A 26,526-nucleotide genomic window follows, 5' to 3' on the forward strand; every position below is an offset into this window, starting at 1 on the left:
ACAAATTACCTCCTCAAACACAGAAGGGATGCTTCTCTTCAATAGTTCTGCATTTGTTTATTCAAAGCCTTTATCACTAGAGTTATACTATGTATTTGCTATTGTCTGTCTCCCCACTAGACTATAATCTCCTGAAGGGCAAGACCTTTTGGCCTTGTTCTCCGCTGTCTCTTGCACCTAGAAACAGGGCCTTGCATTTGCTTGGGGCTCAGCAGGTATTTGCTGAGTGAATATTTTAGTGAACCGTAGACCACTGGAAAGAAAAAAAAAAATCATCCATAGGCCTACCATTTGAGGACCACTATTAGTATTTTGATACATTTTCATTGCAAAGGTAATTAACCTTTTTGGGGTCACTAGAGATCCTAGATCTATGGGTACAGTCTTTAAAATGCATATAAGCACAAAGTCTCCAAATTTGACACATAATTTTACCAGATTTCTTAATCCTGCTGCCCCGATTGAATTCTTGTTTTGTTTTTTTTTCTTGTGTACTCATGGCGTGATGCAAAATACCCCTCATTACTGTGTTGTTTCTGTTAATTTGATTGCTAAAGAATGACTGTTTAATTTGCATTTCTACAGTTTCTTGTGAAGCTGATAATTTTTCCACATTTGGTTAGTAAATACATGTTCTTGTCTATATATTGTTCAAATCCTTTGACTTATCTCTTGGAGTGTCTGTTGTATGAGCTCTTTCAATAATAAAGATGTTTACTAGAATGGCACATAGTAAAAAGAAAACAGATTAAGGACTATTGGCCCAGGCTGGCAACTTCTTCCTACTTCTAGTGGAACACAGCTGTGGATTCATTTTCTGTTACTGAGTTTGGGTTGCCACACTCTGCACCTGGAGTAGTTTTAAAATCATTCAGGAAAGCTAACCAATAAAAAGCTACAATAAACTCTCTCCTGACTAATGAAAATAAATGCATGGATCAGAGTTTCCATTTCCTGCTGGGATAAAAGTATACCTATTGTCTGAAGATAATAAAACAAGAAAAGTTTTGGTTTTGCTGCTGTTGCCAGGCCATGGAATAAAATTCAGAGACACAAAGATAACTTTGTGAAGCAGTACAGTGAAGCACCCAGTTTTCTCTTTTTTTCCGAGTTAGTCATTATGTGCCTAAATTCACTGCCTTCATAGATGTGCCTTCTGTTTGGCCACTTTTGATAAATCTTTCGATAGCTCAGAAATCAGATGTAATCAAGTAGCACTTTCTGGTGCTGCTTTAGGTGGAAGAAATATGATTTCTTTATAGCTGAAGGACCCAGAAGAAATGAATGCCAGAAAGATGTGATTTTTTTTCATAGCTTGTTCTAGATCTCTTACAATGATGAAAACTGATGTTGAAATCCTTTACATGCCAGTAAAATATACATTTATAATGTCTATTTTTAAAAAAATATTATTTCATTGTAAAATGTATATATTCACTGTTCATGCATTTATTTTTGTTAGTCAGGAGAGAGTTTATTGTAGATGATGCATTTGCTGTGCTGTGCTGTGCTGTGCTTAGTCGTGTCCAACTCTTTGTGACCCTACGGATTGTGACCAGAGGACCCACTAGGCTTCTCTGTCCATTGGATTCTCCAGGCAAGAATACTGGAGTGGGTTGCCATGCCCTTCTTGAGGGAATCTTCCCTCAAACCCTGGTCTCCTGCATTGTAGGCAGATTCTTTACCATCTGACCCCCCAGGGAAGCCCTGATGCATTTGCTAGGAAAACATAAAAATCTGTGTTATAGGCTTTTCCATCTTTACACCTAAGAGAACAGCGTTGCCTGGGTGTTTGCACCCTGGTTTGTTGACTCAGTTACTGTTTGGATGGGCACACAGGATGGCAGGTAGGAAAATCGTTGGCTGCTGCTAAAAATTCAGGGATTCCTGGGAAGTAAATGTAGGTTGGGTTACGAGTCTAAAACCAGTTGAACCGGGGGCATCTGGAGAATCTAAGATCCACCTGTCTGATTCTGGGGGCACCTGGAAGTGATGTTAAGGTTTGAAGTCGAGAAAGTGTGTCTGAATGTACATGGATCCCAGAATTTTGTGTCTTATCAACCTAGCCGACTGAGAAATTTCCTTAGAGTTATTCTCACCCAGAATTGGAATAAAGAGCTCAGTGTGAAGTTGGGATAGTGCGACTTCTTGGTTTAATACTTTACAGATTTTTGGAACCGAATGCACCCTGAAGTGAAAAGCTGCTTTTTTTTTTTTCTGACCTTGTTGGATGGCTAATACTGTTTCTGGGAAATAAGAGAAACAAGCGACTCATTGTTGGCAGGAGCTTAGAGAGACGCAAGAAGGGCGAGAGACGTGTCTGCAGCCTTTTTACCCCCCCCCTTCATTGAATCGTGACTGAATCCAGGCTGGATTGACTGGGTTTGTCTTTCTACCTCCGTAGACATGTGTTTTCCATCAGACTGGGCTGCAGGACACCTGACATTGGCCAGTTCACATGAGTTAAACCCTGTATGGCCCATAAACAGAGAGAAAAAGACCCGCAGCTGTACCCAGACACTCTCGATGCGGAAATATTTTTGAAGCTTGGTGTGGCTAGGTCCATGTATATGTCAGATACGATTTACACCTGTATGTTTTGGCTTCTCTCTGTTGCATATCATCATTTCCTCGGAGCCTGTGGGGCCAGAAGGGCTAGTATTGCTTGATGGCGCCACCTCTCTGGTTGAACCCTTCCTGTATTATGAAATGTAATGCTTCAAAGATACCTGATTTGGTCTTTTTTTTTTTTTAAAGGACGGAAGAAGAAAGCCCTATACCATTTTCTGTAAAAGCAGATCCCACAAACAGGGTGTCATCCTAACATGTGACTATGTTGATTTCATCATTTTACAAGTAAATAAGTTAATTAAATTAGTCTGCTTTGGACCTTTTTGTGAAATAGGGCAAAGGAAACTCCTTTTAATCCTTGTCACCAAATTTAACTCAGTAAATAGTTTTTGACTGCAGGACAGGGCAGTGATTGGTGGTCAGTGCAGCTGACGCCAACCATGCATTCCAGCACATTCCCTGAGCTTCCTAGGTTTGTCACAGTCTATGCTTATGATTTGTGCTGAGTCAATTAACCTTCCAAGTTTCTTCATCTCTCAAATGAGTGAATTGGCTTAAATCATTGGTTTTAAATTGTGTCCCAAGGCCCCATGCCAGGGTTTTGGGGCATGCAAGCAGAAGCTAAGCTTAGTTAGTATCCAGTCTCCAAGAGCCATGTCTGTCCAACATATTTTAAAGCTTTGTTTAATATTTTGACTCAAGAGTTGGGAAACGCCTGTAGAAAAGCAGAGTGAAAGCCAGACGGAGACAATTTAGAGAAGAGAATCAAAAGGAGTGCCTTTTAAGCATTTACTGATACTAGCACAGGCTGCAGGCATGCTGTGAGTGAACCCCTGCACATGTGGGGTGTCTCTGCTTCATGCCATGTATCAGGCTGTGGGGAAAGAGTCTGCTGCTAAAAAAAAGATTGAGGAACTTGGTCAAAATGTACTAAGCTCCTTCCAGCCTGAACTTCTATGGTAATGCTTCAAAGTAGGGTAAATACACAGCCACCGCTATGATGAGGATGGTGGGATTTGTAAAACACTAACGACTGAACTGAACTGAACTGAATGGTAAAACCAGAACAAAATGCATTGGGTCCTCAGTAGGGAATTATGCTCCGGGAGTAAAGAGAAAGCCCCAACAAAAATTTATTATTAATTAAATATTCACTTATAAGAGTATCAGTTCACTTCAGTCACTCTGTCGTGTCCGACTCTTTGCGACCCCATGAATCACAGCACGCCAGGCCTCCCTGTCCATCACCAACTCCCGGAGTCCACCCAAACCCATGTCCATTGATTCGGTGATGCCATCCAGCCATCTCATCCTCTGTCGCCCCCTTCTCCTCCTGCCCTCAATCTTTCAAAGAGTATGGGATGTAATAATTAAAATGCATCCCAAACAGAAAGAATTGTGTCTGTGTGTGTAGTGAGGATGGGTTTCCCGTTTGCTCTGACTTTTCTTTTAAATTAAAAAAATATGTATATTTCTTTTAAATTAAAGAAAAAAAGCCTCTGCTGATTATTTTTAAAATGAACTGATATTTTACGACCCATTTCTGACCCATAAATCCATAAACATTCTCAGGGAGAATGTATTTGGTGCCTACTGTGTGCATCAACAAGTCAGATTTGAAATAAATAGTTTTTGTTCTGTGTTTATAAGAAATATTCATACCAGTGGAGTTGTTCTAAAGGACAGGGGGAGACATGGCTGTTAGGTTTTGTTTATAAAGAGCACGAATCCAGCCCTCAGGAAGGTGAGAGTTCAAATCACAGGAAGAGAACAGTTCAGTGTTTCTTAAAAGTGCTTCTGTTCACTGTGTGTGGCTCAATCTAGAATCCAACGAGAAAGATTTCCTGACTTTAAGGCTCATATGTATGAGCAATACAATGCAATGTCATAATAGTGCTTAATTTCTTTAAAAAGTTACAGAGTAAGTGCCGGAGTAATAGTCCCTCTACCAAGTCATCACATGTGTGTGTGTGCTGCCTTGTCCAACTCTCTGTGACCCCGTGGACTGTTGCCCACCAGGCTCCTCTGTCCGCAGGATTCTCCAGGCAAGAATGCTGGATTGGGTTGTCATTTCCTCCTCCAGGGATCTTCCCAATCCAGGGATCGAACCCTCATCTCCTGCATTGGCAGGTGGATTCTTTACCGCTGGTGCTGCCTGAGAGGCACCGCTTACCAAGTTGTATGGGTGACAACAGGACAGACAGCTGGTTGCAACTGATGGAGGACACGTTGAGAGCCAATTTGATGGACAGCTTGACTGTCATTCTGAATATCAAATGCTTATCTCCTATGAGTGCTGGTTCTCTTTGTAAGGAAACATGTTGGGATGGAAATAGGAAACTTGGGTCCTACTGCCATGAGTTAGCTCTGGGAATGTGGACAGTCTCAGGTGTAGGGTGACCAACCACAGCATCTGCTTGGGACTCTTCCAGATTCAGCCCTGAAAGTCCCGTGTCCCAGGAAACCCCTTAGTAGAACCAGGACAATTGGTCACCCTCTCTGACAGACCTGTATTGTCATTTGTAGGATGGGGACAGAGAATGGAATCGTAACAGCCCACAATGCAGAAGAGCTCATGTTGCCCTCTTGGTGTTTAGGTTTCTAGAATATGTTTCCAGTGCAATTCATATAAACATATTAGTCCAAACATCAGACTGAGTTTAACACCTGTTCCATCTGGGAGGAAGAATTTTTCCCACATTCCAGATCATACCCAACCCATGTATTCAAATGTTGCGTATTCACCTACTTGAGGAAACTGTAACCAGATTTTCACAATAATAAGTCAGTGCTTCAAAGGGGTGCTGTCAGAAGGGTGCTTTAGAGCTCTTAATGTTGTTTTATCATAGAAGCTGGTTAAAAAAAAAGAAACCCCCAAACTAAAATAAAAGATAGGTTATTTTGAATATACGACACAGAAGTTCGTTTAGCTGGATTCTGCTTGCCACCTGTGAAAATTGATACACAAGTTAAACCATCTTAGAAATCTTCCTGTTAAATCAGTATTTGATGATGGAGAATATCAGCCGCTATTCTGGGACTCTTATAACCCTGGCTTTCCCTGTGCTTTTTTTTTGTAACTTTGTATCTTGAATAGCAGTGGGTAATTCTAGGCACAGGGAACCACTTCGTTCAACATCTATAGGCTGCATGTCCCTTTCTCTGACTCCACACCCCACACAGCTGCTCAGTTGACTCTGAGAAGCTCAGCATATAGTAGGAGCTTAATAAATATTTGTTCATTTTCAATTCAATTCGATACTCAGCAGATGAAGCAGATGCCAAGACATCTGCTAAGATGCATGGGGCCAGCATTTTCCAGTATCCCTCCTCAGGGGAACAAGGTTGAGAAGTGCTGCATTTTATACCTCCCTCTTGGAAAGTCTCATTGTCTGTTTGTATGTTTAGGTCTTTGAGAAATTCTGCAATAAAATAAATTCAACTTTGTTTAACCCAGTATTTCCCAATCTTAATTGACCATGAAACATGAGAAGTGGCTGTTAATAATTTTTTAAACTTTAACTTAATATATATTTATTCCCATGGGACACACTTAGACCATGTTTTCTTTCTTTCTTTTTTTCTTCCTTCATTCCTTTCTTTTCTTCCTGCCTTCCTTTCATTCTTTTAATTTGGCCATGCAATATGGCATGTGGATCTTAGTTCCCTGACCAGAGATTGAACCCGAGGCCCCCTACCCTGGAAGCACAGAGTCTTAACCACTGGATCACCAGGGAAGTCCCCAGACCATGTTATCTTTTGAATATTTGTCCATTTTTAATATACCCTATAATATCTATTCATTTTTTATATATGCTATGGAGACTATTTGATAGTATTGAAGAGACAGTGCCAAGCATGATTCCTGGTATTTATTGAAGATGTGGTTACTATACACACACACATACATACACAGACATACACATGTTTTTCTTATACCTGTTTTAGATTTTCAGAAAAAATCATGATAAGATAGAGTTCTTATATGCCTCTCACCCGAATTCCTGTATTAGTAACATCTTTCATTGTATGATATTAACATACAATGAAAACAGATGTTATCATTAATGAACCAATATGAATATATTATTATTAACTCCATACTTCAGATTTTCTTAGTTTTTTTCTTAATATCCCCAGCTGTATACCACCTTATCTTTACTTGTCATGTCTCCTTAAGCTGTTCTTGGCTATGAAAGTTTCTTAGACTTTCCTTGTTTTTGATGACCTTGATAATTCTGAGTACAGCTTAGGAATTTTATAGGATTTCCCTCTACAGGAATTTGTTGTTTTTCTCCAATCAGTTTGGGATGATGGGTCTTGGGGAGGAAGACCACAGAAATAAAGTACTATTCTCATCACATCTTATCAAGGGTCATGTCACCACCATGGCTTATCACTGTTGATGTTGATCAGCTGCCCAGTATACAGAATTCCTCCCCTGTAAAGGTGTTCATTGGAAGGACTGATGCCAAAGCCGAAACTCCAATACTTTGGCCATCTCATGTGAAGGATTGACTAACTGGAAAAGACTCTGATGCTGGGAGGGATTGGGGGCAGGAGGAGAAGGGGACGACAGAGAATGAGATGGCTGGATGGCATCACCGACTCCATGGACATGAGTTTGAGTGAACTCCAGGAGTTGGTGACGGACAAGGAGGCCTGGAGTGCTGTGATTCATGGGGTTGCAAAGAGTTGGACACGACTGAGTAACTGAACTGAATTGAACTGAACTGAAAGTTGCTATCCCTCACTACCATCGGATAACTGTGCTCATTGGGAGGAGGTTACTATGTACAATCCATATATCAGGAGTGGGAGTTTTCTCCCCTTCATTGAGGACAGTGTATCTATATTAAATTATGTGAAATTTGTCTCTACATATTTGCCTCTTCTCCTGGCATTTATTTTTATTCAGTTATTTGTTTATATGAGTGTAGACTCATGGACATTATATTTTTACTAAAATAATGAATCATAGCAACATATGAAACTCTCTCCATCCTTGACAGAAGAGAAGTACAGAAGTTGGATAATGGGTACTGGGAGAGGAAGAATCGTGCAGTGCTGGGCAGGCCTTCCCCCTCAATTGCATGGAATTGTGCCTCTGACGTGTTGACAAAACCGTTTATTTTTCAAAATTAATTAATTAATTTGGCTGTACTGGGTCTTAGTTGTGGCATACAGGATCTTTAGTTGCAGCCTGTGGGATCTAGTTCCCTGACTAGGGATTGAACCTAGGCCCCCTGCATTGGGAGCACAAAGTCTTAGCCACTAGTTTACCTGGGAAGTCCAAAACCACATGTTTTTCAAGTTCAACTCAAAGAGCTATGCATAGAGACACCACAGCTGAGGAGCTGTTGTCAAGAGGAGAAAGGAGGCTGAGGAGAAGAGGAGAAATACCTCACTAACAACAAATATTCCTCTGTGCCCTCCCTAGACTCACGTGTGAGAGAAGGACTGAAAGGGAATAAAGTCATTGCTGTGTCTTTCTAGAGCTTAGGTGTGGCGTCTAGCCATTGGCACTCTGGTTGTCCTTTCCATAATCGGCTCGGAGCCAGCCTGATGCAGGCCCGTGGTGGGTTTTGTAGTTGAGCCTAACCTTATGGTTTTGTTTTCTTCACTTGGCATTGTTTGTGTGTGTGTGTGTATATAACCATAGCCTATTTTTTTTAAAAAAGGGGCAGGGAGCGGGGGAAGGCAAGCCCAGGACACAGAAAACCAAGCCACTGAACTTCTCCGAGGCCAGAGAGACGTTTGTCAAACATTCCAGGAGGCTCGCTGGGCAGTCTGATTCCCTGGCCTCCCTCCTAGTCTACAGCTTCTGGCTTGGGGAAGCTGCCAAAATACTCTGTCTATGAGCTGTTGCTCTCAGTTCCCGGTGCTGCAAAAGGCAAAAAGTTCAGGAGTGAAGCTTTAACCTTTTTCTTGTCTGCTTCTTACACAGCAAATGACATGCTGGCTTAAAATGGAGATCAGGGACCTTCCTGACCTCGAATCTTGTGGGGCCTTTGTAGACATGACTGAGTGGTGTGTTTGCTGGAGCAAGTTAGAGGGTGCATCAGTGTCCCAGTGGGCATTAGCCAGAGGGTCATGGGTACGCCCCGTGCACCTCTGCACACCCCATTCCCATGTTGACCATTTAATTCACAGTCATTGACTCAGAAGAGTGTTCCTATCTCAGATGCTGTGGAGTTTGCTTTTCTTGGTGTTTTCTTTTATATTGAATAATAAATAGCAGTGAAATATGTCTGGCTGCATGTCTGTAGAGCTTGGTTATGTTTGATGGCCAAACACTCAAGAGAAATCAATTATTGAAGAAGGGGAAAAAAAGGGAAAAGGAGATGAAAACAGTGAAAAAGATAAATGTGGATTTGAATTTAAATTCTGATTCTCTAGGAAGGGAAAAAAAAAGTCTCTGCTTTAGTTTTGATGCATTCCTGCTTCAACAGAGAACACTTCTGTTTGGGTTATTCCTTTCTGTGGGGGCCGGCAAAAGTCTAGAATTGACTAGGTCTTTAGTTTAGCATTTTTAAGGCATTAATGGTAGTCTGTCCTTAACTGGTTTGGCCTCAGATACTGTACGTTTTGTTTTTTTTTTTTTTCTTTTCTTAAACTGAACTATTCTCTCCCTAAAATGTTATGGGATATTATCCCAAGAAATATTTCATTTGTTGCAAATCTAGATGTTTTCCTTCCTGTATTCTCCCGAGGACTTCCTCTCTGTTTGTCTCTGTCTTGAAACTCTTCTGCCCCCATTTGTCTCTGAGTAGCTATGAAAGCCATTCCAGTACTCTTGCCTAGAAAATCCCATGGACGGAGGAGCCTGGTGGGCTGCAGTCCATGGGGTCGCCACGAGTCAGGCATGACTGAACGACTTCACTTTCACTTTTCACTTTCACACATTGGAGAAGGAAATGGCAACCCACTCCAGTGTTCTTGCCTGGAGAATCCCAGGGATGGGGGAGCCTGGTGGGCTGCCGTCTGTGGGGTCGCACAGAGTCGGACACGACTGAAGTGACTTAGCAGCAGCAGCAGCTATGAAAGCAGTGGTTTTAAAGAATCTCAACCATCGGTAAAGTTCACAAGATTCAACCTAATAAAAGGTTGAGTAACACTCTGAAATGAAACAATTACAGGGAGCAGAGCAACAGGGTAAATCTTGGGCACGTGGGTTGAGTCAGGACACCTGGCTTCTAGGCCGTGACTATTTTATGACCTTCACCCAGTTCGCTGTTTCTCTGGGTGTTGCTTCCTCAGCTCTACGTGGAGAAGTTGCACCAGGCAGGCTCTTAGTTTTGAGGATCTTGACTATATTTTAAGCCTCATTTGTTGTTTTTCAAATAATTTGGGGGTTACCTCCTTTCATTCCACCGAGAAAATATTTCATATTTGATGCATCCATGACCATGCTTTTGTTTTGTTTTTTTATTTTTGCATTTGTATATTTTACATAAGTAATACACACAGAAAAACTTCAAACAGTACAGAAGAGGAAAAGGAAGATCTCTTCCCACCCCTGACACCCAGTTTCCTCTCCAGAGGCACCTACTGTTGTATATTTTTCTTGAGAAATTTACTGTTTTATGTATACTATGCACCCCACCCCACCCCTATTTTTCTAATTACAACTACTATGCTCTTACATACATCCTGTCCCTTGGATTTTTTTTTCCCCTTCTGAAAGTTGCTTCTTAGAGATTGTTTCATAGAAGTAACTACAGAGTTTCTTTATTCTTTGGAATAGTTACATAGCATTCCTCTGAATGAATCATGATCTCTTATTGGTGGACACTGTTTTCAGTTTTTTGCTCTTACGGACAGTACCAAGATGAATTTTATCATACAGACTTCTCTGTTGGTGGATGTAATTTATTTTGAAGACAAAGCCATTGGCTAAGTTCTATTCTCTTCCAGTCTTTACAGTTAATAACTGGAGATGTTTAGTCTAAATGGTCAATTCTAAATTAAATGGAAGAAAGCATGTCCACCATGCCTCCCTGTGGATGGTCCCTGTAAGGGCTGGTGTTTTAAAGGCTAGCAAAGTTGTGGTTTTTTTAGAAGCGATCTCCACCCAGTCTTAAACTTCCCCCAGATAAGGATGCAGACATCAGTAAAACTTGGCTCCCAGTGTCTGGATGATGTGTGGAGTGGAGTAATAGTCCTGTGTGTGAACACAATGACAGAGCTGGCTTCCCAAGTCGTGGAAGATAGTTCTGATCCAGTTGACTTGGCATGTCAGTAAGTACCAGACCTGAGTCAGTTTTAATACTTTTCAAGGTATCTGAGTTATAAAAATTAACCTCTGGGAACTTCCCTGGCAGTCCAGTGGATAAGACTCTACACTTCCACCACAGGGAGCAAGAGTTCAATCCCTAGTCAGGGAACTAAGATCCTGCATGCCACATGGAGTGGCAAAAAAAAAAAACACACCTCTGAACTACTAACAAAAATTTAACATTTTCAAGCCTCTTTTTCCTAACCTAGGGATTTGTGATATTGGAAATATTCAATTTACACATTCCTCTTATAGACACAATTGGGCTTCTTTTTCCTGTGGTAGTTACATCAGAAAAATAGGAGCATACTTTTGCAGAAGGTTCAGAAACAACTGTGCCTGGAGATAATCACTATTTTTCTATCTAAGCTTCCTTCTTCTAGCCTGAAAGAGGTCTTATGAATTAAACCCTTCTGAGTATCTGGACTTTGTCTTGCTTGAATCTTTATTTTAAGAGAATTTTTCTCTATGACACAGTATGTGCACAATCCCTGACCCTCCCACCCAGGCCTTCAAGTAGAGATTGTAATTATGCTCCAAGCTGTAGAAATGATCTACTTATTTCAGTTATTTTGGCATCAGTCACAACGATGCTTTTTTTCTGTTCTTGGACTAAGAACATAAGGAATGCCCAGCTGGTTTCATTCATTCATCCCATCATGTACCGAGTTTCCTTCTGTGCCAGGAGGTGAGAGTTCTTGATGGTGGAGTTGATTCAGGAAGTGAAACCCAAACTATTTTTGCAGAATACTCCAGTATCTTACCTTGTCTTGGGCGATTTCTCTGTGATTGAGCAGAGTTGTCAGCCTGTCCAAACCCTCCTTCAGCCCTTCCTACAGGTAACCTGAGCAACCTTTGGGCCCAGGAGCCTGTTTTGAGGGCCTGCTGTTTAAGTGACCTTTCATTGTGGTCCATTGAAGGCAAATTGTGTGTAGAGGGGTTGCCCCAGTTTCAGGGATTGTTCCTGGACTTTGGTCTCAGGTGTGATAGAGGGTGGCGAAGGACAGTAGAAAGGACAGGTGGGCAGGGTGTCAGGAGTTCAACTTTGGCTCCAGTTGTACCTGTTTCTAAGCAGAGCACACCCCTTGCCTCCCTGGCTTTCACAAAATAAAAAGCTGAACCAGATGTTCTCCAGGAATCTTTACAAAGCCTAACATTCCAGTGCTCTACAGACAGGCTTCCCTGATGGCTCAGATGCTTAAAAATCCACCTGCATTGCAGGAGACCCAAGTTCAATCCCTGAGGTGGGAAGATCCCCTGGAGAAGGGAATGGCTACCCACTCCAGTATTCTGGCCTGGAGAATTCCATGGATAGAGGAACCTGGCTGGCTACTGTCCCTGGAGTTGCCAAGAGTTGGACACAATTGAGGAACTTTCAATTTAACTTTCACAGACAAGCATACAACCCCATCTCATTTCTTCACATGTTCCTTGCAGTAGCCTGTTAGTTCCTGTGAGGGCAAGAGCTGTTTATCAAGCTACAAACCCAGCATCCAGCACACAGTGGGAATGCAATAAAGATTTGAGTGAGTTAGACGTAAATTTCAAAAATCAGTATTTTTATCCCACTTCTACTGCTTTCCAGAGGAACTTCCTGTCAAAGAGCTAATTCTTCCTTAAGGAAGCCAGTTCTACAGAAAATCTTAAGTGTTGGTACTTTGTTTTCTCTTCCTTTCTTTTTAAAAATTTTGTGGAAGTGTAGTTGATTTACAGTTTTGTATTAGTTTCAGCGTACAGCATAGTGATTCATTTATACATGTAGATGTATTCATTCTTTTTTAGATTCTTTTCCCATATAGGTCATTATGGAGTTCCGTCCGTTCAGTTCCGTCGCTCAGTCGTGTCCGACTCTATGCGACCCCGTGGACTGTAGCCTACCAGGCTTATCCGTCCATGGGATTCTCCAGGCAAGAATACTGGAGTGAGTACTGAGTAGAATTCCCTGTGCTACACAGTAGGCCCTTGTTGATTTATCTATTTTATATAATGTGTGTATGTTAATCCCAAACTCCTAATTTACCCCTCCCCCATTGTGTTTTCTCTTTGGTAACCATAAGTTTGTTTTCTAGGTCTGAATCTGTTTCTGTTTTGTAAATATATTTTGTTCTTTTTCATGGCTGAGTGATATTCCATTGTGTACATGTACCACATCGTGTTTATCCATTCCTCTGTTGATGGGCATTTAGGTTGCTTCCATGTCTTTGCTATTGTAAATAGTGCTGCAATGAACTTTGGGGTGCATGTATCTTTTCAAGTTACGATTTTCTCCAGATATATGCCCAGGAGTGGGATTGTTGGATGATATGGTAGTTCTATTTTTAGCTTTTAAGGAACTTCCATACTGTTCTGCATAGTGGTTGTACCAATTTATATTCCCACCAACAGTGTAGGAGGGTTCCCTTGTACTTTTTTTCACTGTGTGTGTGTGTGTTTTCTACACATTCTTTTAATACATAATTGATTCAGTTCAGTTCAGTTCAGTCGCTTAGTCGTGTCTGACTCTTTGCAACCCCATGAATCACAGCACGCCAGGCCTCCCTGTCCATCACCAACTTCCGGAGTTTACTCAAACTCATGTCCATCGAGTCGGTGATGCCATCCATCCATCTCATTCTCTGTCGTCCCCATCTCCTCCCGCCCCCAATCCTTCTCAGCATCAGACTCTTTTCCAGTGAGTCAACTTGTCGCATGAGGTGGCCAAAGTATTGGAGTTTCAGCTTTAGCATAAGTCCTTCCAATGAACACCCAGGACTGATCTCCTTTAGAATGGACTGGTTGGATCTCCTTGCAGTCCAAGGGACTCTCAAGAGTCTTCTCCAGCACCACAGTTCAAAAGCATCAATTCTTCGGTGATCAGCTTTCTTCACAGTCCAACTCTCACATCCATACATGACCACGGGAAAAACCATAGCCTTGACTCTACGGACCTTGGTTGGCAAAGTAATGTCTCTGCTTTTTAATATGCTAGGCTACTTTAAAATTCACCTAAGAAAGTTTGGTTATAATATGTTTCCATGTAATGTCTATATCAAACTGAAGATCTAAAATATTTGACTCTGAACTTTAAGTAAAATATGCCAATAATTTTATCTTTAAAGGTAATGATATCAAATATAGCACAAATTACGTTTTTTGGTTTTTTTCCTCAGAAATTAAGTAAGTGTATAAAGTTACACATTGTTGCCTTTGGCCCTGACTTAGGAGCAAATAGACTGGAAAACATGGTTTTCTTTATTACAGGATATTACCCAGTAGAAGTTAAGCAAATTTGATAGGTAAACTGTGTTGAGAAAAACTAGCACTTTTTAAGATGCACTTTCTTGAGGGAGGGGACACTAATTATATAATTTATTAAACTATTTAAAAATGTTTTGTAACGTGAAATACTATATGGTAAAATTTTAATATTGGTAAATACAGACAAATAGAAAATACTTAAAAAGTTGAAAACACTTCTATACCTTTATCCGGTCACAAACATGGTTAGTGTCTTTTATATAATTTCTTTCTCACTAATAATTCTCACTAAATGTTCTCTAATCATTCACTAATAATTTCTCACTAATAATGTCTTTGGAGCATCCTCTTTTAACAAAGCATGAATGGTGTCCTGCTTTTGTGTAGACCCCTGATTTAGGTGCTGTGTTTTACATGTACCTGTCAATTCTCTCACCTGTCCTAAATATTATTTTACACCTACCACTATCAATGATCACATGCCCTCTGTAGCTCTGCCATAAACATGCAGGTTGTCTGAGGACAGGCACACACACCCAGATGTCCTGGTGAAATTAGCTTTCATGTTGTGGTAACCTTTGTGGAATTTGCTTATGACCACTATATTCTATTTAAGGATTGAAATGTACCCTCGACACAGGCAAGGTGTGAAATCTGACTTTTAACAGGGCGCAAGAGCTGAGACTAGGTGAGTCAGGAGAGGGGCCAGAATCTGAGTCTCTGAGAATTGAATGAAGGTAATGATTACTTAAACAGTAATGACACGCAGCAACGTACTTAGGAAGGAATCTCAGGAATCTATACTCTGAAGTACACAGCATTCTGACAGTCTCCTTTTGACAAGGTGCTGTGGTCCTGGTCACTCATCTCCCTGCTCTTCTCTCCTGTAGTGATGAATCGCCAACACCCGCAGCAGTTGGCACCCAGTTCCCTGAGCCAGCAGAGCCATCCGCCTCAGAGCCCATCAGCGGGGCTCATGAGTATGCCCAACGCGCTGACTACCCAACAGCAGCAGCAGCAGAAGCTTCGGCTTCAGAGGATCCAGATGGAGAGAGAGAGGATTAGGATGCGCCAGGAGGAGCTCATGAGGCAGGTATGGCCTTCGGTGGTACCTGGTGGAGGCTTCGTGGCCAAGGCTACTAGGTAGGTAGCCACTTTCCATCAGAGTAAAATAAATCTTTCTGCAGAAGCATTAAAGGCCCAAAACCCTGCTCCGAACTTCCATTCTCTACTTGCACTATCTTGAGAGCCGAATCTGTGAGCACACAGACTAGCTGTATTAGCATGGCTACCTTTGGCTTTCATTACTCGTCACTGGAAGGACAGAAAGAGTATGTACCAATTAGTTTTTATCACAAAACTTAGTGACTTAAAAGAATAACCATTTTATTTAATTTTTAAAACTTTTTATTCTATATTGGCATATAGCTGATCAACAATGTTGTGATAGTTTCAGATGGACAGCAAAGGGACTCAGCCATACATAACACATATATCTGCTCACCCCTAAACTCCCCCTTATCCAGGCTGCCACATAACATTGAGAATAGTTCTCTGCGCTATACAGTAGGTCTTTGTTGGTTACCTATTTTAAATATAGCAGGGTGTACATGTCCATCCCAAACTCCCTAACCATCCCTTCTTCCCATCCTCCCCGCTTTCCACCAAATAGCCTTTTTATTATATCACACAATTTTGTGGTCAGGAGTTGAGGCAGGGCTCAGCTGGACTGTTCTTCTTCTATGCATAGTGTAGACTGAAGTCACTTAGTGGTGTTCAACTGGTGGATGGGTTGACTTGGAGGGTCCAAGGTGGGTTTACTTAAGTGTGTGGCCTCATGGTGAGGGTTGCTGAAAGTCTGGGCTTAGCTGGGACTAAGACTTGAAGCATTTGCCCATGGCATCTCTAGCTTGTCAGTCTTAGAGCAGTGGAACTATTCTATTTGGAATAGCAGCTTGGGTCTCCCTGAGAGAATGTTCTAGGAGACATGAATTGAAAGCTGCCAGTGTATTAGGGCCTGGCTCTAGAAACTGCCACAGAGTCACTTCTTCCATATTCTCTTGATCAAAGCAGTCTGCACCTTCCTCCTCCAATCCTCGCTACCCTTCCCACCCCAAATTAGAGTAGATAACAGGGAGTGTTCTATGGAGGAAATGACAATGAATATACAACTGTCTTTGATCTGCCATGAAGCATGAAAAACAGAGAAAATTGAGGGGGCTTGAGACAGCAAAATGTTTTGCCTATGGACTCTGATAGAGGGGTCTGCAAAACTGCCTGGGCTTTGAATAGACACCTCTGTGCCATCCTCCACTCGTTCGTGTATTCATGCAGTCAGCCAGTCCAAAGAAGGTGTGTCCTCAGTGAGTCAGCTCAGTGCTTCCCTTCAAAAAATAAATGAAAGTCCTTGAAGGAGGCCACAGTCTTCCCTGCTGAAACGGCTTGGTCTGTGCAAGAGCAGAATTCTCTTCTGTGCTGCTCAACTAATGTAGCACATGTTTTCAGGCCTCATAAATTTTGCTGGCTGTATTTTGGGGAGGAAGGCTTCAGTTTATTGTTCTAATTCTTCAGGCTTTGCCTTTTGACTCACATGAAGCAAGGTACATGGGTAGCTTCCTTTCCATGTTTAAGGAAATGAGTAGTTTTGACTGTTCCAGAAAGCTTTCTTGCAGGGGGCTGGGGATAGTAAACACTATTTTTTCCCGTTGGTATTATTATATCTGATACTTTCAAAAATATACACTTACTACCATAGGTAAATAATGAATTTCTTGTCAAATAAATTCTAAAATACAAAGTATCTGTACTGTGTGATACTTTATACTGTGTGAGGTGGCTTCCTTTGTGGCTCAGATGGTAAAGAATCTGCCTGCAATGCAGGAGACCCAGGTTCAATCCCTGAGTCAGAAAGATCCCTTGGAGAAGGGAATGGCTACCCACTCCAGTATTCTTGCTGGAGAATTCTATGGACAGAGAAGCCTGGCAGGCTACAGTCCATGGGGTTGCAAAGAGTCAGACATGACTGAGTGACTAACAATTACACTGTGTGAAGTTTAAAAACCATGATGAATTACAAGAATTCCTTAGACAGTCTTTGAAAATGCGGGAAATGAATATAAAATTGTGCTTTGTTGTTCTGTTGAACTATCCTCTAAATTTGAGGAGTACAACTTTGTAATATGACCATTATTATGCTTTTTTACCCTGAGGATTTATGTCTGAACTTTCCTAGTTATTTCAGGGTAACAGTTGTTTATACTGTTTTTAGATGTACACTATCATGTTTCTTAGCAGGAAATGATTGTATTATGGTTTTCTGTCTTTGGATAATGATTCTACTTGGAATAATATATCTGTTTTATAATATAGAGTAAATTAAATAGCAGTAAAGTAGCATTTATACTTTTTAGTGGTTTCCCCACACACAAAGCTATGACTATCCTGCAAAGAGTGACTTGCTTCTCAGTTTCTGCCTGATCGTGTTTCTTTCTCTTAGCCCACCTCCTCCTTTCCCACAGAAAGTATTTCTGAAAAGGGGTGGAGGAAAGTGCCCCAGATTGTTTCCTTTATGCCAACCGTAGGTGCCTTTGAACCAGAATGTTAGTATTGATGGTTCGTATTACAGAAATACCAACCAAGTTCCTTAAATGCTGATCCCTAGAGGCTGTGGAACTCAGAGTATTTTGCTTCATCACTGTGTCATTTGCCGTGTACAGGACCATGGGGAGAAATACTGTCCAGATTTGCTCACAGAGGTTCATATAGTTAGCTTTGAATGTGCAAGCGCACACATATGGAGGAGGAGAAGATGGAATGGGTGGTTCTGATGTCTTCTTTTCTCTATTATGGAATACAGGAAGAAAGGTCTAAAGAGACTTTTTGAAGTAGTGGAAGAGGTTTTCCTCCATCCAGAATTAGCTTGCTTCTCAGGGTGAAAGATATTATTTAAGACCGTACAATAAATGGTGTTAGTGTGATGACAGTTTTCTGGGGCGTTTGCCAAGACGTCTGATTGTTCAGGTGTGGATTATGTGTATCATCTTGGTGTGTAGGTTTTTTTTTTTTTTTTAACTTCTTTCTTTTGTTGCTTTGCTCTTAAGCATCACTTATTTGTACTTAGTGGACTGGAAGTAAAAGTGATACTTGGCTCACCTGTTTAGCTGCCTTCTGGCATCTGGTAGGAAGGTAGAGGCACTTTGCAGGCAGGCCTTGACCTTCCTCTCACAGGAAAATTTCTGGGAGAGAAACCCCTTCCTATCCTTCATCTGTAGGTAGGAAAGGGGGTTGGTACATTTTAATAAGTAGAATGAATTTATTCCCTAATTCTTGGGAAATTATCACTATGCTGTATTTTTTTTCTTTTTTTTACTATTTGTTTATTTTTGGCTCCTTCAGGTCTTTGTTGCAGCAATAGGATTTTTAACTGTGGTGCACAGTCTTGGTGACTTCTCGGCATGTGAGATCTTAGTTCCCTGACCAGGGATCGAACCTATGCCACCTGCATTTCAAGTGCAGAGTCTTAACCACTGTACCGCCAGGGAAGTCCCCTGGAAGCTCCTTATATGTAATGTAAATATTGTCTTATTTTCCTTCTTCTTCTTTCTGCTTCCATGCCTTTGTTCCTCTAGGCATGTAGCCTGCGGAGAAAACAATTCCTTGGTCCTTCTTCCACAATCTGACATATACCTTCTGATGCCAAGGACTCAGACATGAACTTATCACTGAAATCATGCGGAAGATATCAACACAATGAATTTGAGGAAAGTCTGAATACAGATCTGAAGTGAACCTCCATTATTTCAGGATGGAAAATTATTTTCTGGTTCCTTTTTTTATCTCGTCTGTTTATTCACTCAGTATTTGCATAGTGCAAAATAATAAAAAGATAAACGAGACACGGATGCCTTCAGGTTACTTACGTTTTATCACAGGAGACAAAATGACTAAATTTAATCCGAATTGGTGGTCAGAAGGATAAATTCAAAACCGTTCCCTACTTTGTGGTGTTCCAGTGGCTGCCATCTTTGACTTTCTTGACTGGAGCAGAGACCAGATCAGCTGAGCCCAGAGTTCGGGGAAAGGAGCATAACGTGCTTTTTGCCTTCCTTTTCAGTCCCCACAGGCCAGCAAGTTGTTGGATAACTACAGAATTAGGGTCAAAGGACTGGTGAGGTTTGGTATCTCCACTGATTAGGAATCTTTTTAAGTAAGAAAGTTTTGTTCAAAATGTTTCCTATGCATTAATGTTGGCTTCTGCAGCAACACAGTTGAACTGCTTGTATCTGATAACTGATGAATTATCTCAAAACATGGCAGGTGCTCCCAGGCAGGGGTGCCAGCGGGCCCAAAGGGATCCCAGCCAGGTCTGCAGAACATGGCCTTGTTAGGAAACTTTCTCTGCTTTCAGTGTCTCTCACAGACCTAATGGAGAATGACCTTTCATGAAAGACGTTCTCCGTTGTCCATGATAATGAGAGTTTTATTTTTTGCTGGTGAAGCAGTTTCAGGTTCATCAAAGTAATAGCAACCCTGGAAAAGAAAGCACTTCTCAGGAATTCCCTGGTGGTCCAGTGGTTAGGATTCTGAGTTCTCACTGCTGAGGTCCCAGCTTCAATCCCTGGTCTGGGAACTAAGATCCCCACAAGCCACATGACCAAAAACAAAACAAAAAAATCTCAGTTGGATAATGTACTTCTTACTATCTTTTCATATAGTTTTTAACTTTTAAAATTATAACTAGCAGTAGTTGTTTTTGTTGTTTTTGTCTGACTGAGATAAGAGAAAGCGTTTTGCTGATTGAAAAAAATCCAGACTCAACAGACTTCAGGGACTTTCCTGGTGGTCCAGTGGTGAAGATGCTGTGCTTCCAAGGCAGGGGGTACAAGTTCTATCCCTGGTCAGGGAACTAGGATCCCACACGCCATGCAGCCAAAACAAACAAACCCAAGTGGTTTTGTCTCATTGCTTTTTCTCCGTGACCTTCAACCCCAGGGCAAATCCCAGCCTCTGGAAAACCACTCTGCTGAGGGTGCTGTGCTCTGGAGGTGGGATAACTGTAAGAAGGGGAAAGGAAGAAGACTTTATAACGTATGATTCCATTTATATGACATTCTGGGAAAGGCAGAACTATAGAGACAGCAGAAGAGTGTTTGTCAGAGTTAGGGGTGAGGGAGGGGCTCTCTGCAAAGGAAAGGCACTAGGGGATTTGGGGAGTGAGAGCACAATTCTTTGTCTTAGACGGGGTAGCTGTTTCACAGCTGTATTAGGTATTTGTCAAAACTCGGAACCGTACAATTTCACAAAGTGTGACCATGACTATATGTAAATAAAAATAGTAGTGAAGTAAAATTATTGCACAGAAAAGACAGGTAGAAATGTTTAAAATAATCAAAACCAAGTTGGAACATAATCGTCATCTATTCTTTTACCTCAAGAGAGCTGTGAAGATGTTGGTGATTTCTTTTCCAGTCTTTGTATGTATCTTTTTTTTAAAAAATATATATTTAGTTTAAAACAAAACTGGTAGTATATTATACTACTGTGTGTTACCTCTTTTCTTAATATATTTTGAGAAGTCATCTGTTTATTCTGTATCAGCCATGGAAGTTGTGCTTTGAGTTTGGACCTATCTATTTTAGGCTGCCTGGAAACCTTTCTACAGCAAGGCCGGACATAAATTTAAAAAACCATGAACCACACATGCCCACAAGACTGTAGAGTATTCTGCTGTTATAGCTTAAAAACCAACACAATATTTGCTCAGTATCATAAAGGGCATGTTTACAGCTTTACCCAATGAAATGGAAAATTTGAGTAACTGGTCAGAAATTGAGAAACAAGCTTCTCAGTCCCTATTTGTCCCTCTGAAAGAACAATTCCTTGACGTGAAAACAGACTCTTGGCTTTATCTGAGTAGAGTATCCTTGTTTTATTCATTCAAATGTGAAGCTTGGGGTCTTTCTGGCTCAAAGATGATTTCTGACTGGAGGACTTCCTGTCAGCCCCCAGGGCCTGAAAGAATAAGTAGAGAAGCCTTCGCTCCCTCTGTGTTGTTGAGAAACCGTTATTATTCCCAGGCAGACTCAGCACTGCTTTCACCCCCATCCTTCACTTAATTGGGGCTCAGTGGACAGGAGAAAGCAGCTTGTCAGACAAAAATGCTGACTCAGCTCGGCCTCTGGTTGCCAGGACAACGGGGACAAGGGGAGAGGGCTTGGGCGGGAGGCCTTGGAATTCTTTTGGCAGGTCTCACAGATTTCTGTGGGGCTTGACAGCCACTATCGGGTCTGGCGGGCCAGCTGGCCGGCCTCTTTCAGCCATTCCTGACTGAGGGCCCTGGGGAGGGACACACCCGGCTGTGAGCAAGGCGGGTCCAGGGGAGGCTCCGAGGTCTGTTGTTTGTCATGTGAAGAACAACTGTTTGGAGCGGTTAAAACGTGTCATATCATAGCATAAACGGTGGCAGCCTCACGGAGTCATGCCTTCAGCACACGGGGCTATGATTTCCTTTTAGAAAAGCATTTCAGGGAATTAGGTTTCAGGGGCTGACTGGGAACATCAGTGGTCATGTTGTCCACCCAAGGATCCCGCTAGAGTAGCCTGGCTGTGCTCATTCATTCATTTGTTCAACATGTTCTGGGCACTGAATGCACAGCAGCGCACTAATAGGCTTGTTCTTTACTTTCATAGAGTTTCCATTCTAACTGCTGTCAGTGTTCTATTTGCCTAAAGGTCCTGGAAATAATTCATTTTCCAAAATAATTACCAGTTCCTTTGAAAAGGACACTTTTGAAAGATGTTATAAAATCAAACACATTTAAAATTTTTATTTATTTTTAAGTATGTGTTTTATACAATTAAAAAAACTTTATTGAAATATAGTTGATTTACAGTGTTGTGTTTGTTTTAGGTGTACAGCAAAATGTTTCAGTAACATATATGTGTGTGTGTGTGTATGTATATCCTCTCTGTGATATAGGGAATGTTTGTCTAGGGCCATACATGCTGTGTGGCTGAAATCCTGGGAAAGCTTTATCAGAATTTGAGAGTGATGGAAAAAGCCAAAAATGGAAAATACTGAGCATTCTTAATCATTAATTAAATTGGTCAACCAATTTGAATTGGCATAAGAAAGCATTTCGACCCTTGGGTGGGGAAGTTCCCCTGGAGGAGGGCATAACAACCCACTTCAGTATTCTTGCCTGGAGAATCCCATGAACAGAGGAGTCTGGAGGGCTACAGTCAATGGGGTTGCAAAGAGTCAGACACAAATGATGCGACTGAGGATGCATATATTCTTTTTTAGGTTATTTTCCATTATAGATTGCTGAAATTTTTTAGATAATTTTTAAACGTTCCTTTTCATTTCCAGTTACAGAGCATTAGCCATATTCTCCATGTTGTACGGTTCATCCTTTTAGCCTGTCTTACACCCAATAGCGTGTATCTCCCTCTCCCCCACTCATGTATTACCCCTGACTCCCGCACTGGTAACCTCTAGTTTGTTCTCTATATCTGTTATATTTGCTAGTTTCTTGTAATTTTTAATTCCACATATAAGTGATATTGCACATTGTCTTTCTCTGTCTGACTTATTTCACTTGGCATAGTGCCCTCCAAATCCACCCTTGCTGCTGCAGATGGCAAAATTTTGTTCTTTTTTATGGCTGAGTAGTACAAACATTTTTTCAAATGGAGGTTCACCAAGTTTGCACAAAGGAAAAGCAGCTTCATATTTCTGATCTTGTTAAGATCTCTGGGGTATGAAGAAATAAACCATCTTGAAATCCATTCAGCTATTTTTTTTTAAAGTGAAGAGAATATCTAAATTATAATGTTTCCCTTAATGTGATTCTAAAGGATAACACAGATTATGGAACAACACAAGACTGTTATATACATCTTGAATTAAAGAGCGTCAAGAAGGCTGTGGTTAATAATTAGGGACTCAACAAATGTCTTTCCCAAAGTGTCAGAGTGTTGAATATTCTTTCCTAGCGACAGCCTGAGTCTGGCAGCTGAGCCTGTGTGATGAGGTATTTCCAAAGAGAGGCTCTAGGAAATGTGACAATGAAGTTCTAGAATCCCTTGGCACAGAGTTAAAAAGAAATTTACATTGGGCATGGAGGTTTTTTTCCCCCTATAAAGAAGGTCAATAATTCGGCATTCTGCCTCTGAAGTCCCTCAGGGTTTTGGCAGCGAGAGCAACTTCTCTGCACCAGAATAATTTTTTTTAATGTTAGGATTTCAAAATATTGTCTTTCCTTTCTTTTTTTTTTCATTTGTTTCTACTCACTCCACCCCTTATAATTAAAACAATCCAATCTTCCATTTTTGTAGTATCCCTGGCCACACACACTTAAACAGATCACCCTCAGAAGAAGTTACTGTCTTCCTTTGTCTTTGAAGTACATTCCAGTGAGGGCCAGAGCTGGCTGGCTGGCAAGAGACACTCCCTTCACCCAGGATGGACAGGGCTACAGGGCGCTTTCAACTGCTGTTTACTTTCTCACCTCCTCTGCTGATTTATTCCACGGGCAGGCGGCAGGCCAATGGGGAGCTGGAAGGAGAGGAGGTTTGAAGTTCTCTTCCAGGGACATCTTCCTCTTATGATTCAGCATTTGTCTTTCACCCACTAACCCCTCCAGCTATTTTAAACACCATCCCACCCCCCAGCCCCTAGGAGAGGGCACTTTTAAACCCACATATATATAATTATTTGCTTCAGGAAGCTAGATGGAAGACCACAAACTCTGAAGGAGATTCTCAGGCCTTTATTTTGTATCAGTCTTTACACCCCCAGCTTGCTGCTGCTGCTGCTAAGTTGCTTCAGTCGTGTCCGACTCTGTGCGACCCCATAGACAGCAGCCCACCAGGCTCCCCCGTCCCTGGGATTCTCCAGGCAGGAACACTGGAGTGGGTTGCCATTTCCTTCTCCAATGCACAAAAGTGAAAAGTGAAAGTGAAGTCACTCAATCTTGTCCGACTCTTAGTGACCCCATGGACTGCAGCCTACCAGGCTCCTCCGTCCATGGGATTTTCCAGGCAAGAGTACTGGAGTGGGGTGCCATTGCCTTCTCCACCCCCAGCTTGGATGTAGAGAAAAAAATTAAGTTGTGGTGGAGGAGGGTAGGGGTGGGGTTACCAGGGGCAGCTTTCCAGATCCTTCTGAAAACTGGGCTTTAACATCTTAACTTATAACTCTGCTGGCTGTGCTTGTGAATTCCCAGGACACTAGCTCCACCCATATACATTGAAACGGATCAGAGAGGCCAGTTCGATCTCTTTTCCAATCCAGAGAGAGAAAGTGTGTTCAGGAAGTGAAACAGGACACTTTGTTAAATCCTCTAAAACTGTCTGAAGGACGGTCTTCCCTGGTAGCTCAGCTGGTAAAGAATCCGCCTGCAATGAAGGAGACCTGGGTTCGATTCCTGGGTTCAGAAAATACTTCGGATAAGGGATAGGCTATCCACTCCAGTATTCTTGGGCTCCCCTGGTGGCTCAGACTTTAAAAAATCTGCCCACAACGTGGGAGACCTGGGTTCAATCCCTGGGTTGGGAAGATCCCCTGGAGGAGGGCATGACAACCCCCTGTAGTATTCTTGCCTGGAGAATCTCCATGGACAGAGGACCCTGGCGGGCTATAGTACATGGGGTCGCAGAGACACAACTGGACAAATAAGCACACACACAACCTAAAGAAGGCAGGGACTTGTATTTCCATGTTCTAACTGTGAAAGCAGGCTCAGAGAAATGAGATAATGCGCCCAGGTCCCACAGCTAGTAGGTGAAAGGTCTGCCAGTTTGAGGTCTGCCATGGTAGCTGTGAGAACAAACTCTGGGGCCAGATCCTGGGAAAATTGCTTAGCCTGTCTGTGCCTCAGTTTCCTCATCTATAAAATGGAGAGAGCTGTGCTGTCGGGGATGAAATAGTATGTTGACACACTTAGGACAGTGCTTCACAAGTTGCAAGTGATATGCAAGTATTAGCTAATATCTTTGTACCCTAAAACATTTAGCACCATCAGTAGCTCATTTTATTAGCTGCCTCCCTGTGCCAGGTTCTTGATAAATATGCTTTTCAATCTTTATAACCAGCCAGCAAGATAAATCTTAAAAGTCATTTTTTTTTCCGGATTAACAAACTGAAGATGTTATATCTAAGGAGTAGCTGAGCTAGGATTTAAGCTTTCATCATTTTGATTCCAAGAACACTTTTTTTTCCTATGCCAAGCTCAGGTCATGTCCAGTAGCATTTATGCCTCAACAAGTGTTTGAAAATTCCAGTGGCCAGTAGCCCAGAGAATTGAGAAGCAGCCAGTCCTATCAATGAATGGACTACATCAGATGTGGCTCCAATCTGGGATAGAGGGAATCTTCCTTCTTCCATGTGGCAGTCCAATAATAGTTTGAGAGCCATAGTTGCCACTCAGTATCTCTTTTAAACAGTCCCCTTGCTTCTTCATGGGACTTTCCTGGTAGCTCAGATGGTAAAGAATCTGCCTGCAATGCGGGACATGCAGGTTTGATCCCTGGGTCGGGAAGGTCCCCTGGAGGAGGAATCCACTCCAGTAATGTTGCCTAGGAAATCCCATGGACAGAGAGGAGCCTGGTGGGCTATACAGTCCATGGGGTTACAAAGAGTCGGGCACGACTGAGCAACTTCACTTTCACTTGCTTCTTCATAGACATGATACCCTGACCTCTTCCCATTTTGAATTTTCTCCTTTGATCACTCATTCTAAAAGTCTTGACAAAGTGTAGAACCTGGATGAAGTCTTGCGTGTGGAGTTTGGTAGATCCTTGAATGCAGTAGAAATAGAAGCAGTGCTGACTACTTGAGTTGGAAAGAACGTTTGGAGCATGTAGATGTCAGGGAGAGAGACTCTACTAGGCATGGCCCTTCTCCATTATTTTTTGTTGTAGCCTGTTTCCCCTCTAGAATCCTCGCCAAGCAGGGCACTATCTGTGTTTTTCATTGCTGTATGCCTGCTGCTGAGGTGCCTGGCCTCTGATAGTCTCAATAGTATGTTTTAAAAATAATTTTTATTTATTATTTTTGGCTGCACTGGGTCTTCATTGCTGCTCAGGCTTTTCTCTAGTTGCGACGAGTGGGGGCTATTTTCTAGTTGGGGTGTGAGGGCTTCTCATTGCTGTAGCTTCCTTTGTTGCAGAGCATGGGCTCCAGGGCATGCAGGGTTCAGTATTTGTGGCATGTGGGCTCAGTAATTACAGCTCCTGGGCTCTAAAGCACAGGCTCGGTAGTTGTGGTGCTTGGGCTTAGTTGCTTGGAGGCATGTGGGATCTTCCTGGACCAGGGATCAAACCCATGTCTCCTGCATTGGCAGGCGGATTCTTTACCACTGAGACACCAGGGAAGCCCTCTCCATAGTATTAAAATAAATAAATACAGGTGCAAATGAATGAGTCTTTGTGGGGTC

The 26,526-nt window shown here is 41.9% G+C and overlaps 1 protein-coding gene across 3 annotated transcripts in view; it reads left to right on the forward strand.

The window, feature by feature from the left end:
• Positions 1-26,526, forward strand: part of WWTR1 (WW domain containing transcription regulator 1) — a 141,726-nt gene that overhangs the window by 99,350 nt on the left and 15,850 nt on the right. For all 3 annotated transcript variants that reach the window (XM_055411981.2, XM_055411972.2, XM_055411963.2), the window contains exon 4: positions 14,977-15,179. In XM_055411981.2, the coding sequence (XP_055267956.2) occupies positions 14,977-15,179 (203 nt within the window). The remainder of the gene's footprint in view (positions 1-14,976; positions 15,180-26,526) is intronic.

Source organism: Moschus berezovskii, chromosome 1 (genome assembly GCF_049115385.1).
Source record: "Moschus berezovskii isolate FMDL1 chromosome 1, NW_MosBer_1.0, whole genome shotgun sequence".
NCBI classification, from domain to species: Eukaryota; Metazoa; Chordata; class Mammalia; order Artiodactyla; family Moschidae; genus Moschus; species Moschus berezovskii.